Source organism: Sorex fumeus, unplaced genomic scaffold (assembly GCF_029834395.1).
Source record: "Sorex fumeus unplaced genomic scaffold, SorFum_2.1 ptg000086l, whole genome shotgun sequence".
Lineage (NCBI taxonomy): Eukaryota > Metazoa > Chordata > Mammalia > Eulipotyphla > Soricidae > Sorex > Sorex fumeus.
In genome coordinates, this window is record NW_026606143.1 from 39,749,636 (window position 1) to 39,765,777 (window position 16,142).

Consider the following 16,142-nt stretch of genomic DNA (forward strand, 5'->3'; position numbering starts at 1 on the left):
TTCTAAAGAAGCATGTGGCATTCATTTATTTCCAAATGTTTAGCAGAATTCATCTACAAAGTCATTTTGCTTTGGGTTTTTCTTGGGGAAAATTTTGATTAGTGCTTCCATCTCCTTACTTATTAGTCTGTTCAGATTTTCTATTTCTTCATGATTATCTTGGCAGGCCACACATTTCCAGGAATCCATTCACATCATTAGGGTCATCCAATTTGCTATCACAGAAATATTGATAGGATAGTAGTCTCTTATGATTCTCTGCACCTCTGTGGCATCAGCTGCAATGTTCCTTCTTTCATTTATAATTTTATTTATTTGAGTTGACGCTCATCTTTTTTCATGGTACGTCCAGATAAAGGTTTGTCGAATCTATCTGTCCTTTTAAGAAAGTAATTCTTAGCTTTATTAATCTTCTCTATTGCCCCTTGTCTCTATTTCATTAACTTATGCTTTAATCTTTATTTCAGTCGCTCTATTACCTCTGGCTAAGCTTGTTCTTTCTTCTTTTACTTTTACATGGTGTCAAGTTAGGATATCTATCTACCTATGTAGTTTGTTTATTTTTAGTTATACTCGGCATTGCTTAGAGCTTACTCCTGCTTCTGTGCTCAGGGCCTACTCCTGGCAGTACTTGGGGAACCATAAGTGGTGCCACGATTGAACCAGGTTCAGCCACGTGCAAAGCAAGTGCCTTAACATCTCTTCTATTTCTTCTGCTCTAAGGATGCCTATTAAAACATGTAAGCATTCATCACTATAAACTTACCTCTTAGAAATTCCCTTGATGCATCTCCCTGCATCTCCCAAGTCCTGTTCTGTTTTTTGTCCATCTCTAGAGACCGCCTGATTTACCTCTGGCTTTACAGTAGTGTGCAATCCAGTTTCCACAGTTTACGGATGTTCTTATTTTTATCCTGCTTTCTAGTTTCATTCCACTGCGGCAGGAAAATGTTTCATATGATTTTAATTTTTCCAAAATTTTCAAGACACATTACAATTACATAGACTAACATAGTCTATTGTGTAGCACACTTCACATGCCATTGCATGATAATCTGAGCTGTGCACCTGCTGTCTGGATGCTTTGCGTATATCTTTATGTAGGTGTCATCTGGTCTGTAGTGTTATTCAACTCTGCTCTCACCTCACTGACCCTCCGTGTGGATGCTTCATCCACAGAAGAAAGTGGGGTATTGTGACTCCCTACTATCATTGTGGGGGACTGGAGCGATAACACAGCAGGTAGGGCATTTGCCTTGCAAGTGGCCGACCCGGGTTCAATTCTTCTGTCCCTCTCAGAGAGTCTGGCAAGCTACCGAGAGTATCCTGCCCATGTGGCAAAGCCTGGCAAGCTGCCTGTGACGTATTTGTTATGCCAAAAAAAGTAACAACAAGTGTCACAATGGAGACGTTACTGATGCCTGCTTGAGCAAATCGATGAACAACGAGAGGACAGTGCTACAGTGCTATCATTGTATTTCTCTTCTTCATTACTTAGTCCTGCTAGTGATAGTTTTACATACCTAAGAGCTCCAATGCTGGGCACACACCCATCTATAATTATTGTATCATCTTAAATGACTGATTCCCCACATCCTCAAGCTGTCATCTTCCATATCTCCCATGAATAACCGTAAGCCTGAGATCAGTGACCTTCAATCCCCAGTCCACAGAGAGGTGCTAGTATACAGGTGTCAAAAGCATCCCTTACATGAGTATGTTGTACTCTGCAGAGATACTCTGGCTCTCTCCTGGTGGCCATCTGCATTTAACATCTTCCCTCCTCTTAACTCTACTTCATGTGTGTTGCCAAGCCAAAGTTAGTAACTTCCAGGCAGCCTAGGCAGTTCCTGCTTTTTTGTGCGTGTTCTAAGTAGAACAACAGGCTAGAAAACAATGAAGATTGATGATTAAATGTTGCTATAAAAAATAGCCAGTGAAAGAACATAAGAAAGGACCTCCAAAGAATGGAGCAAAGGAGAAAACCAGAAGACAACCCTGGAACAGAAAAACACATAGAAAATTGCCTAAAGTACTGTAGCACTGTAGCACTGTCCTCCCATTGTACATCAATTTGCTTGAGTGGGCACCAGTAACATCTCCATTGTGAGACTTGTTGTTACTGTTTCTGGCATATTGAATACGTCACGGGGAGTTTGCCAGGCTTTGCTGTGTGGGTGGAATACTCTCGGTAGCTTGTCGGGCTCTCCGAGAGGGGCAGAGGAATCGAACTCAGGTCGTCTGTGTGCAAGGTAAATGCCCTACCTGCTATGCTATCGCTCCAGCCTGCCCAAAGTACATCTGGGATCTTTGTATGGAAGCTTTATGAAATTCCATGAGAACAGCACTGTAGCACTGTCGTCCCATTGTTCATCGATTTGCTTAAGCGGGCACAGTAATGTCTCCATTGTGAAACTTAATAATGAGCAGGAGTGCTTCAGAGTGCTATAAACAATTATATTTCTCAAAGTACTATGGGACATTTACTGTAGACACGTTGGTAAATAATTTTCACTTTCCTAACAATGATTTTCACTTGCATTTAGCATTCCATTGTGACTGGCTTTCTATCATTTTCAGTCCCTCCTACTCCCTTTATCTCAGACTGGAGATGGGGAGGGACTCCAAGCCCTGTGGTCAGCAGACCCTCTTCTCTGACAACCTATCACGGAGAAGGAAGGGACAGTCATAACACTTTCATAAAATCTCTACTTCTCTGCTGGGTTCTGACATTGTTATTCCTAGACTACCTTTCAGAGGTAGATCATAAATGTTAGTATAGAGCAAGTACTTCTTGCTGACAGTAACGACATCCTCCAGCTTTATGCAGCAAACAGAAAAATGGACCATCTTATTTATTTTTTCACTAGTGATTATTGATATTTTATTTGTTCAGTTTTTAAAAAAAATTATTAGTGATACAACATAAGGTATAGTTGTAGACTTACAAATTTTGTGCTTGGGTTTCAATTATACAATGATCAAATACCTATCCCTCCACCAGTGTCCATTTCCCACCACCACGGGTCCCAGTATCCCTCCCACCCCACCCCCATCCCCCCATCCCACCTGGCCTCTGTGGCAGGGCATTCCCTTTTGTTCACTCTCTCCTTTTGGGTGCTGTGGTTTGCAAGAGAGGCATTGACTGGCAATCATGTTTGGTCTATAGTCCACTTTCAGCATGCTTCTCCCATCCTGGGAGGATCCCCCCAACACCCTTTATTTGGTGCTCCCTTCTCTATCTGAGCTCCCTTTCCCCCTAGCATGTGTGGCTGGCCTCCAAGCCATGGAGCAAAATTCCTGGTACTAATCTTGGCCGAAAATGGACCATTTTAGGTCCATTCTTTGCTCCCTGCATGACTCAGACACAACCTGAGAAAAATCATATACTAATATTCATCTCTTTCATATATAAGCAACAGCTCCTAATTTTATGGAAGAGTTCTGAAAAGGATCAAATGGTGAATTAAAAATATCCAAATGGTGTCAAATGCAGAGCTTCCAAAACTTATTTGGTCTATTATATTCTTTTCAGAAAAAGAATTACTCAATGCCTTCTTAGAAATCTACCATCTTTAAGTTAACAAACTGAAAGTGTGGCCCCAATTTACCCCAGCCTACTTCCATCCTCCTGGATTTTTTCCTGCACCTTCTGGTTTGGGGCATTATGATCCACTTTGAGGAAGACTGCTCTAGAGAAAGATTTAACAAAATCTGACATGTTATTTTAATACAACCATGTCCAGATGTGTCCTATTCCTTTGGCTACTTTCACACTATAATGACAAAGTGGTTAAGTTGTGACAAAGACACCTTGTCTTTCGAGACTATTTACTAATCTGACCTTCTACAGAAAGTTTTGTTGACAAGGCCTAGAAATTCAGGGACAGTTGGAGGAAAGAATGTTCACACAAAGAGAGAGCATCACTAGCCCTTACCCTTTATTTAATTCCTTAAAATTATTTTTAAGTGAATCACTGTGAATGAGAAAGTTACCAAGTTATTCATCATAAAGTTTCAGGTATTCAATGTTCCAATACCAATCCCTTCACCAGCATCTGCTACTCTACCAAGTCTGCAGTTTCCTTTCTGCCCCCAGCCTGCCTCTATGGGGAGGCACTTTTTTCTTTTCTTTTTTTCCTTCTAGGCACTGTGTTTTACAATAATGACAGTTATGGGATTCCATGCATATCACCTTACCATTATTCAGCACCCAGTCCTTGTTCACAGTGAACACTTCCCTCTGTCACTGTTGCAGTGGTCCCTTCCTAACTTAATCCTTCTCCCCCTACAATGGCAAAGAAAGCATGCAGCTCTTGGTGAGAAAAATCTAACTTTAATAGGTCACAGATACTGCTGTCTTAAGGCAGCAACAGCTAGAGAAAATCCTCTATCCAGTGCCTTAACTGAAAAAGCCACTTGAAAAATGATTTTTAAAAAGAGGTGAGCTTGGTAGGCGAGGAGCAAAGGCTAAGTGAGAAACCTGATTTGGCTTTCCAGGAAACATGAGTGATGAACAAAATCCTGCTACATCCCTTCTTCCCTGTGTGTTTTGCTGTTCTGGCCATCCTTTTATATTGGAAAAGAACAATCTAGAAGAAAGGCAATGGTAGGTTAACAAATAATTCCTCTCAGAAATTTGTTGTTCAACAAGCAAAGGCAAGGAGGTTTGGTAGCGTAATTCAGAGATAAAATAAAAACCATAGAGGATATAGGGGCAGGATGATAGGTAACAAAAACAAGCCCCCAAATAGGGAAAAAAATGAATACCTATCCTAAGTTTCATGCAGCATTTCTTCTTTTTCTGGTTAGAATGAAATACGCATCCATGTACGAGTCATGTCACACCACTGAGTGATTTCACTGACTCTGCAGACGAGTTGAAACTCACCTAAAGCTCCCAGTGAAAATCAATCGATGATTGATAAGTTGTGGGCTGATAATTTAAAAGCTTTTGCTTTGCTCTATTTAGAATGGCATTGGATGGCAAATGAAAAATGAAGACAAACTGCAAGAGAGATCACAGCAGGGGACATCCTCGCATCTTGGTCATGTAGCACTGGCTGTCCCCATGGTACCTGGCTCTCAGGCTCCACAGAGTCATTCCATCTGAAACAGTCGTCTTTGAGAGCCTCTGCCAGGCTTCCCGATATGAATCCCTCTTGCCCAGCCTGTGCTCCTGGGGCAGCTGAGGGACACAGTCCATACCACAGCCACGTTGCACGGTTCCTCTTGACTGACACCCCTCTGAGTGCCCTCTGGCACAAAACACACCACCATCTCTATCATCCTTGTGACTGAAGAGGCTCTTCTTCCAGAAATTGGCCATCGATAACAAGGTTGAATCCGGGTTCTGGAAAGCACTACAGGACAAGGACTTGGCAGGGCAGCACTGTTTCCCAGCCCGTGGTGGCCAACAGTCAAGCACTAGCTCTAGCCCTCTTCTCCTCCTCTCAGGCAGGAGTGCAGACAATGATGCAAAGACACCTGTCACAAAGGTGAGTCCACGTCCTCTTAAGCTTAGCCAATTGATTTGGCAGCAAATACAGCCCCCACTCGGCTTTTGGCATATGCCAGAGCTTCCTCTTTGTATCCCAGCCTTAGGCGAGGACATCGAAATTGTTCTCTGCAAGGGTTGGCTCGCTCCAGAAAAAAAAGAGCTCCAAAGGCCAGTCAAAAGAACCAAGGGGAGGAAGACAGCCCCAAGCTAGCATTTCAATTACAGGCTGTGATGCAAAGCTGGTCATCCAGGTGCTTCTCCTTTGCACAGGCTGGCTGTGCCGTGTTTCAAAAGGACTTTGTGACCCACCTCAGGTGCATCCCCAGAGGCTACATAAAAACTTCAGAGAAGAATAAACTGGTCAGTTCTTTCTTTTATGCACCAACTAAACTGTCATCCACAGCTCTGACCCAATGCGCATAGTCTGACTGTTTTCATCAAGAACACCAAGGAGCTTCCTATGCTGAATAATCCCTTCAGATACTTTGGCCTGCTAGGCAAAAAACAAAACAACAACAACAACAAAAAACCCACTTGTTTCAGGGATTTGTCCTAGAATAAAGGGCAGATTCTGTAAACCAGGAAAGTTTCAAGAGCAAATGCATAGGGAAAAGGAGAGAGGCTTTGTCTGTGGAGAAGTTTGCCCAGCACAGATCTTTGTGCTGTAAGCCAAGTTCCATATGGAATGACAGTGTCATTTCAGAGCCTTCCTGTTAAAAGCTCTTCCGTCAACTCTGCAAACTTACCTTCCAGCTGGGAGCAGTGATTATTAACCCAGCAGACAGGCGCTCTGTCAGATTCGCAAGAAAACAAATCTGCTCCAATGAAGGGAGTAAACAGCCCTTAATGTTCAGCTTAGGAAGTTTTCGCATTGATGCGACATAATTACCTTTCATTTCATGTAATGATACTATCACGTTTACTTTGTTCCTCCAATTCCAAAATTATAATACACTTCCTTTCCCTTGACTGGATGCTCAGGATACTAAGGAGCTTGATTAGCTAAATGGCATTTCCTCTTGCCATAAGGTAATTATTTGCATTTTATGCAGAAGTCATTGTATGTACCTGTAAGCCATATATTTTGGGAAACTTTTATCAAATACACAAAAATCTGAGGCAAATGCTTCTTCTGTTACATAAAGGCCGTTCTTAACTCTTTGGATGTTTAAGACCTCACAAAGAAACAGCAATCATCCTCTAACAGATGTCTCTTCTTTCTTTTTTTTTTTTGGCTTTTTGGGTCACAACCTGCGATGCACAGGGGTTACTCCTGGCTTTGCACTCAGAAATTACTCCTGGCGGTGTCAGGGGACCATATGGGATGCTGGGAATTGAAACCGGGTCAGCCATGTGCAAGGCAAATGCCCTACCTGCTGTATTATCTTTCCAGCCTCTCTTATTTCATTTATTGAGGGGATTATTAATTTCCACAAAGACCTGCATTGTGATTACTAGAAACAAAGGCTAAGGATTCTCTTAGACCCCATTTTCCTTGGCTGGATGTGCATTTAAAATGAAAGCATGGTGGGCTGGGGATAGGGCTCAGCAGAGCACGCTCCTTGTATGTGTGAGGCCCTGGGTTTGATCCCCAGCACCAAAAAAAGAGGAGTAAACTTCAAAAAGAAAGAAATTTATGTCTGTCGTGACTACCACTATATATGACCACATCCAACTTGACCACTGAGCTCTTCTTCAGAGAATGAGAAATGGAAGGGGTCTCCCCCACAGAATAAGTAAGACTGATGGTGTCACCCACAAATAACCAACCCTAGAAGAGAATCCATTGCAGTTACCATCTTTGGGATTTGTGTCTCAGATGAGGCAAACGCCTGATGGCAAGGATTCGTCATTCAAATTCTCTGACCCCAGAAACCTTTCCCACTGACTTGACATTTTCTGCTATGACCATCTGAATACAAAAGGGGGTAGGGCACTCAACGTGTTTACTTTTCTTCAGTTTCACCTTTTCAGAGTTAGATGAGCCAAAACTACACTTCACATTGACCACTTAATTGACTGGCAGTTGGAAATGGCTAAAACTTTCCCCAACTTTTCCCAGCGTGGGTCAAGTCCACACTGGCAAACAAAGCCGAAGTTTCTCCATCTCATTACTGATCTCCATTATTCAGGTTTCAGAATTGAATTCTTCTACATTAGGACGAGAATGACTCAGTTTAATTGCCCACTATGGGAATTGCTGGGAGAGGAGCAGCCTAGTGTGTTTTATCCAATCCGCATATTGGGCTATATTTCAGAGGCTCATGAGGGAGAGGTCGGAAAATAAAGACTCTTAACTTGGGAAAATCAGGGCATATGGTCTGAATTGCCCCTCTGCTGTCACCTTCTACGCTTCTTCCCACACTTGAACTTGGTTCATCATAATTGCAGGCCAGTGCTTTAACACTAAATTTGTTGATGTTTTAATTTACTCTTTCGTTCAAGGCCCCAAAGTTCTACTTATAAAGTACAATATTTGGGCATTAAACTCCCCACCCTTCACAATCAAACAAACAGGATTTTTTTTTTGCTTTTTGGGTCACACCCAGCGATGCACAGGGATTACTCCTGGTTTGTGCACTCAGGAATTACTCCTGGACGTGCTCGGGGGACCATATGGGATACTGGGAATCGAACCTGGGTGGGGCTGTGTGCAAGGCAAATGCCCTACCTGCTGTGCTATCCCTCCAGCCCCAAACAAGCAGGATTTTATTCTGCTGATCTCCAATATTAAAACTATGTGGCATGAGATGTCTCCCACTCCCTGATTATGAAACATATTCTTGTCTCTGGTGAGATGAAGAAAGATATTCATCAACTGAGAATGATGGTTGCCCTTCCTAGTGTTTCCGCCCTAGGATTCATGGCTACAGCCTGAATCCTCACTCCACTTCCAAGAGATGGGATTCATCATTTCTGGGATTTCCACTCCATCTTACGTGCATTTTGTTACTGCGCTTACTTCTTCCACTACATTCTAAAATCCTTTAAGGTAAGAACTTGTCTTGCTCATGTTGCTATTTTCAGTGGTGGGTGGTGCTTAATAAATAATGGGAAAGGGTAGATATTGAACACGGTGCAGGGGAGCTTTGAAAGGAAGCACATGCTCGATCAGACTGAGAAAGCTCAGACCTAAGGATGTTGGGTGCAGGAATAACAGGGACAGGTGGGTTGAGCTGAGCTACACACATGTTACAGGGCTGAACAATTCAATGGTGGCAAGTCAAGTTATGGAACATGGCCAGCCTAGTATGGACTGAACTCCAAGCTAGAGTCAACAAACCAAGAGAGTGCGAACCTTCAATGTGAACACTATTCCGGCAAGCTAGAGAACATGGAGAGTGCAATCCCTGTGAACCCCCAGCCTCTGGTGGGGGGGGGTGTCACACCCAGCAATGCTAAGGGGTTACTCTTGACTCCACACTCAGGGATCACTCCTGACAGTGCACAGGGGAACATACAAGATGCAGGGATAGAACCTGGGTCAGCCCTGTGCAAGGCAAGTACCCTCCCCGCTGTGCTATTGCTCCAGCCTCCACCCCTAGCTTTTTCAGCAGAAATGAGATTTCTCTATGTGACTTAACCACCTCACATGACAGCTGTCAAGATGAAATGAGATCTCTTGTCTCGCAAGAACATCCTAGACTTTGGTAGTGTGCTATATAGTTACCTCAACTTATACTATGAAAATCAGAACACTTTCAAAACAAAAGGAAACACTGTCAGTAATTGTGTCTGAAAAATAGCCATCAAGCAAGAACCTCCCAGGCAAGCACATCTCGTTCTATGGTGCCTCATTCATGTCTATATTTCCCTCACTTTCTATAGTCCGTGTCGACCGACAGCTGTATTTACATCTACATTTATGTCTAAACTATATCAACCTGTGGCCACAACTACACCTATTATTAATGTTGTCACTATAACATTTATCTTTCAGTCCAGCTCTCCTTCTTGTATTCATTTCTTCTGGAAAAGGAGGACACAGCTTTTCTTAAGTCTCTTTTTTCCCTGTAGCTCCCTCTCTCCATTTTATCCAATTTCCATTCTCCCCCAACTCTGCTCTTCTCTTTTTTAAGTAGCAGTAATGAGAAACTGAGAAATTTTTCATTTTTTCACCTGTCGTGTTACTTAATACTCTCTTTTCTCCTCTTCATTCCCCAAATACTCCCAGTTGATGAGAGAGAAAGTCAGGAAGAGGATCCTCACCAAGAACCCCACCATGTTTGTACCCTAATCTGGATGTTTTAGCCTCAAGATCAGTGAAAAATCAATTTCTGTATTCAAGCCCTGTGGTGTGTGGTATCTTATTATACCAGCGCAAAAGGTCGAAGACACCAAGGCATTGGAATTTTTTACTGCTATTCAAATAGTTCCAATGTGGAAAACTACCACTTTGCAACAGCACAACATCCATAAATGTACATAATGGTATTTCAGCTCACTTTGAACCCTGCAGATTAGTAAACCTTTATTTTAAAAAGCCCTACAAAATAGGTTGTCCAACGCTACCCTGAATAATTGGGAACAGGAGTGGGAAGATGAAAACTGAACACAGTTTGAACACTCGGGGCCACATTTTAATGACAGAACCATCTCATTATTCAGCTGTTAGACTCTGACTTTGATTATGTGAAATTCCTCCCATACTTTGTCCGTCGCTGGAAAGTAGTTTTGCTTCAATCAAAACAATCATCTGATGTGGGTTATTGTCTAGATCCTAATCAGGCTTTTTTTTTTTTGAGAAAAAAAAAGAAGTCAGATCACCTCTTTCTAACAGTCTATTCAAAAGAGTGAAAAATTAAATGCAAAGGTGCTAATTAGTAGCCACAGATAATTTCCGAATTGTTCTTTTAACTTCTGAAACAAATAAGTACAGATACACTCACCACTGAAAACCCGGGCTCCCTGGAAACTCTGGTAATTAGAGTATCTCTCAGTAATGGACATTACGCAGTAGGCAATAAAAAAATCAGAATGATTTTCATTACTTACCCCCAAAAGTCATTAGTGATAAAGAAAGAAAAAACATTTTGCAGAGAAGTATGGCTCCAGACATCTTAACACAAAGTCTCTTAGAAGACTGAAAACTTACTCTTCAAATAAACAAGCTCCACAGATTTAGAAAAGTGACACTGGTAACTGATTTTAAAACCTGCCATTTAGCACGAGTTCAGGCTTCTCGATTAAATTGCAGATTTGCTCCTCCATGTTTTAACAGCTGGCAGGGGGCCAGTGTAAATGTTAAAAGAAACACCTGGTCTGGCCCCTAAAAATGTCAATGTCTCTAATGGAAATGCATGATGGAGGGAGAGCAAACGAAGTTGGGGAGGGTGTGTCCCTAAGCAAAAGTCCTCCATGCGGGCTTCTGCATATTGATCCTGGAATGTGTGGGAACCCAAACCCAAAGTAATGGGAGAAGTCCGAGATACACTTTCATAAATTCACAATTCCTAGCTTTTTTTTCCTTAAATTTTTTATTAGTGAAACACCATGAGGTACAGTTGTAGACTTACAAATTTTTGTGCTTGGGTTTCAGTTCTACAATGATCGAGTACCCATCCCTCCACCAGTGCCCATTCTCCACCACCACCAGTACTAGTATCCCTCCCACCTCTCTTCCCCCCATCCCACCCTATCTCTGTGGCAGGGCATTCCCTTTTGTTCTCTCTCTCCATTTGAGTGCTGCGGTTTGCAAAAGAGACATTGAATGGCAATCTTGTTCGGACTATAGTGTACTCTCATCACACATTTCCCATCCTGAGAGGAACTTCCCAACACCCTTTATTTGGTGTTCCCTTGTCTATCTGAGCTGCCTTTTCCTCTAGCATGTGTGGCTGGCCTCAAAGCCATGGATTAATCCTCCTGGTACTGATACCGGCTATTCTTGGGTGTTAGTCTCCTATTTTGTTACTTTATGTTCCCCAGATGAATGCAATCTTTCTATGTCTATCCCTCTCTTTCTGACTCATTTCGCTTAATCCCTAGCTTTTAAAAACACTTCTTTGCAGAAACAGTTATTGTCTTGAGTCAAAACATGGAGGCCCCTTCAAGTGAACAAATTAGGGAAATTCATAATCATGATAGAAAATACATGGGAAAATAAACTTCTAGCAACATAAAGGATTTGGGAATACTCTGAACAGAACAACCCAGAATCCAGGATTGAAACAAAGCAATGGACCTTTCTTCTGGCCCTCTAGCTTTCTTGGGGAATTCCGCTACCCTTCCCATTTCCATTGCCACTATAGATAGCTGCTCTGTGAGCACATCTTTTGGGGAAGCCTTGAAGAATCAGTAAGAGGCTCTCTAGAGTGGGTCATGTTCAAAGGCAACTGGAATCTTCCTATGATAACCTAGAAGCAAGGCCTGGACCAATAAGCTGTGCCTTGTGCGCGCGCGCGCGCGAGAGAGAGAGAGAGAGAGAGAGAGAGAGAATGTGCGTGCAGAGGGTGGGGCAATCATCTCTCTACATTTGTAGGAAAGTGGAAAGTGAAAGACACAGGTCATAGAGACTGGGAAATGGGCCCCAATGCTTACATGAGTTAGGCACAGGTCACAGAGACTGGGAAATGGGCCCCAACGCTTACATGAGTTAGGTCTCTAACTGTCCTGTCATGGGAGTACTGGAAATCCAAAGGCCAAATCCCTCCAAACCAATCTTGGCATTTTTTCCCCATAAAAATGTCCCTCCTCATGGCAATCATGAGTTTGCTAATCAGAGTACCACTGCTTAGCTGAAACAATGAATGCAGACTGTGGTGTGAATATGCCCCCCCTCCCCCCCCCCCGCATTGAACTCTAATTTATGTTCATTTGTATTAGGTTAGGACCAACTATCCTTTCTGAGTTCAAAGAGATTTCACTTATTTCTCATAATTAAGAATATTTCGGGCTGGAGCGATACCACAGCGGGTAGGGCGTCTGCCTTGCACGCAGCCAACATGGCCGACCCGAGTTCGATTCCTCCGCCCCTCTCGGAGAGCCCGGCAAGCTACCGAGAGTATTCCATATGCCAGACACAGTAACAACAAAGTCTCCAATGGAGACGTTACTGGGCCCGCTCGAGCAAATCGATGATCAACGGGAGGGCCTTTACTTTACTTTTACTAAGAATATTTCACTTAGGTTGAAAAAAAAGCTGGGTAAAACCTCACTCTTTTTGGCAAGTGCAATATAAGCACTTTTCTTGACAAAACCAGAGCACTGCAACCACTGTGAAAATCAGTAATGCATTTACTTTTTGAGGAACCAACTCAAAAAATAAACATAGAATTATCATATGACCCATCAGTTCCACTTTTAGAAATACAACAAAAAGAATGGAAAGAAAGGCATCAGATACTTGTACATCAACATTCACAAAGTATTATTACAAAAGCCAATGGATAGAAACAACTCAAGTATCCCCTGGCATAAGAATGGATAAAGAATGGATAAAAAATATGGTACATCCACACAATGGAATATTATTCAGTCTTAAAAATGAAGGAAATTCAGATATATGCTACAACATGTATGATCTTGAGGACATTCTACTACATGAAGCAATCCAGATACAAGTAGATGATCTATGCTTTTACTTATAGGAAGTTCCTAGCACAAAGACCAGTAGTGGCGATGAGAAGAATGAGGAATTATTTAAGGAATGGGCTGGAGCAATAGCACAACGGATAGGGTGTTTGCCTTGCACGCAGCCGACCTGGGTTCAATTCCTCTGTCCCTCTCGGAGAGCCCAGCAAGCTACCGAGAGTATCCCACCCTCACGACAGAGCCTGTCAAGCTCCCCATGGTATATTTGATACGCCAAAAATAGTAACAAGTCTCACAATGGACACGTTACTGGTGCCCACTCGAGCAAATCAGTAAACAATGAGAGCACAGTGCTACAGTGAGGAATTATATAAACATTCTGTTGGAAAAGATGGAAAAAGTTCTGGAAATGGACAATGATGATGGTTGCACAAATTTTATAAATTACTTAATACAGTGAATCATACTTAAAATGGATGAAAATGGCAAATAGCATTTACCATTACATTTTCATAACCATTATGTGTAACTAATTAAAAGGAAAACAGAGGACTACCAAAATCTGAATGATCAGCACAAGGTACCAGGAAAAACTGATAAAAGGAACCATTTGGCACATAATCCTTTTTGATGTTTTTATCCTAGTTTCTGATAAGCCAATAACACTTCCATCTTGACTATCTCTGTAAGCTTTTTAATTTAAAATAAATTAAATAATTCGTCATGGTTTGGGGGACACACCCAGCTGTGCTCTGAGATTACTCCTGGCTCTGTGTCAAGGATCACTGCAGGTGGTGCTCAGAGCACCATATGGGGTGCCGTGGATTGAGCCCCAATCAGCTGTGTACAAGGCAAGCACCCTGCCTGCTATACAATTTCTCTGGTCCATCCGCAAGCTTTCTAAATGCTTCGCCTCCAAAGGAAATTCCAGTTACTAGTCTCAGACAGAGAACAAGAGTGGCAGAGATTTATGGAGGCACACTTTTGCTGCAGTCCAGTTTACCGCGGAAGGCAGTTAACCGTCACTCTAAGATGGCACCTGTCCAAGAACAAAGCAGCCTCATGTCCCAACATGCAGGAAGAACAGGCAACTGAGCACCTTGAGTGATGGCCTTGAAATACCTCTGACCTCTACTCTAACATCATTCATTTTCCCAGGGAAAGAGTCAACACAGAGGCACCATGGAAGCCAAGGGTTTTACCGTCCCACGTACTTGATGAAGCAGTCTCGGCCATCCCGGTTGGCCGTCATCTCCCATCCATAGGGTGGCCCCTGGTTCAAGCCCCAGGTTCCTGAAGGAGGTGGCCAGCCTGAAGACTTCGTCCTGTGGCTGGAAGAAAAAAAAGAAGAGCATCACTACATCTGACTGCTAGCTCAGGGGCCATGAGGCCAGCAATTAGAATGCCTAGGGACCGGGACCACCCTGGCATTTTCCTCTGAGTATTTTGCTTCCTTTTTTCATAGATACCCTCCATGGCAGATACACTTATAAACTGATGGCTCAGAAAGACAAAGTAGACAAAGTCAGTTTTCTGAGGCTATACAGGCCATTTTTTATTGTTTTTCTGTGTATATATATATATATGTATATATATGTATATATATATATCTGGACTCTGCGCCAGGCTGTTTTCACTCGGGGAGTCCCAGCAGGGGGCAGGCGAGAGCCCTCATCCCCCCCCCCCCCCCCCCCCACCGCAAGGGACCCAGCCCCAGCAATCGACGCCACACTCCAGGCCGCTTTCCGGACACATTATAAGACACTTCCTACCCATTTTCCATGATTACCACACCATGTTTGATGGGATTCAGACAATAGGCAACAAATTTTATATATATATATGCCTCTCGGAGAGCCCAGCAAGCTACCAAGAGTATCCCGCCCACATGGGCAGAGCTTGGCAAGCTCCCTGTGGCGAATTTGATATGACAAAACCAGTAACCATAACAGGTCTCATTCCTCTGACCCTGAAAGAGCCTCCAATCATTGGAAAAGACGAGTAAGGAGAGGCTGCTAAAATCTCAGGGATGGGAGGAATAGAGACATTACTGGTGTCCGCTCCAGAAAACTGATGAAGAATGGGATGACAGTGATGCAGTGATAAAGGAATCACCGTGAGATACAGTTACAAACTTACAAACTTTCGTGATTACGTTTCAGTCATGCAATGATCCATCCCTCTACCAGTGCTCATTCTCCACCACCAATGTTGCCAGTATCCCTCCCACCACCCCCACCCCATTCCCCCCTTGCCTCTGTGGCAGCCCATTTCCTTTTACTCTTTCTCTCCTCTTGGGTGTTATGGGAGTAAGTGGCCATCATGTTTGGTCTATAGTCTGCTAGAAGGGACCACTAAGTGAAAGGGCTTGAATGGCTCGCTGGGGATGGGAGATGCATGCTGAAAGTATACAGGTCAATATTTTAACAAATGTGAAGCATACTATCTATGACACCATGCATCTCTGAGAATAGACAGAAGGCTAGTTATGCAATAGAGATTTCAGAGCACTTTAGAAATATATATATGTAACACTTGTTTTAATGGAGAGTAAGCAAATCATCAAGCTTCCAAATTTTTAGGAGGCCTCGAAATAAAATACAAATTTTGCAGTCCTGAGGTGGAGAGACAATACAGTGGGTAGGGCTTTTTGCCTTGAACACTGCCAACCCGAGTTCTATCCCCGGCATCACATATAGTCCCCTGAGCACCACCAAGAGTGATTCCTAAGTACTGAGCCAGGAGTAATCTGGCATCACTGGGTGTGGCCCGAAACAAAACAAAACAGAAATCAAATTTTGCAGTCTGAAAACCATACTCTAGTACAGGTGATTCCTAAGATCTTGAGCAAACTCTTCATTGAAGTGACATAAAAATCCAGATATTGGAGCTGGAGCAATAGCACAGCGGGTAGGGCGTTTGCCTTCCATGCAGCCGACCTAAGTTCGATTCCCAGCATCCCATATGGTCCCCCGAGCACCGCCAGGAGTAATTCCTGAGTGCATGAACCAGGATTAACTCCTGTGCATCACCGGGTGTGACCCAAAAAGCAAAAAAAAAATCCAGATATTAACATTCTAAATTTCTATCACATACCCTTAAGTTTGAC

The 16,142-nt window shown here is 42.9% G+C and overlaps 1 protein-coding gene across 4 annotated transcripts in view; it reads right to left on the reverse strand.

Annotated features, from left to right (window-relative positions):
* Positions 1-16,142, reverse strand: part of FRMPD4 (FERM and PDZ domain containing 4) — a 600,685-nt gene that overhangs the window by 197,654 nt on the left and 386,889 nt on the right. For all 4 annotated transcript variants that reach the window (XM_056131357.1, XM_056131356.1, XM_056131358.1 and 1 more), the window contains exon 2: positions 14,248-14,364. In XM_056131357.1, the coding sequence (XP_055987332.1) occupies positions 14,248-14,364 (117 nt within the window). The remainder of the gene's footprint in view (positions 1-14,247; positions 14,365-16,142) is intronic.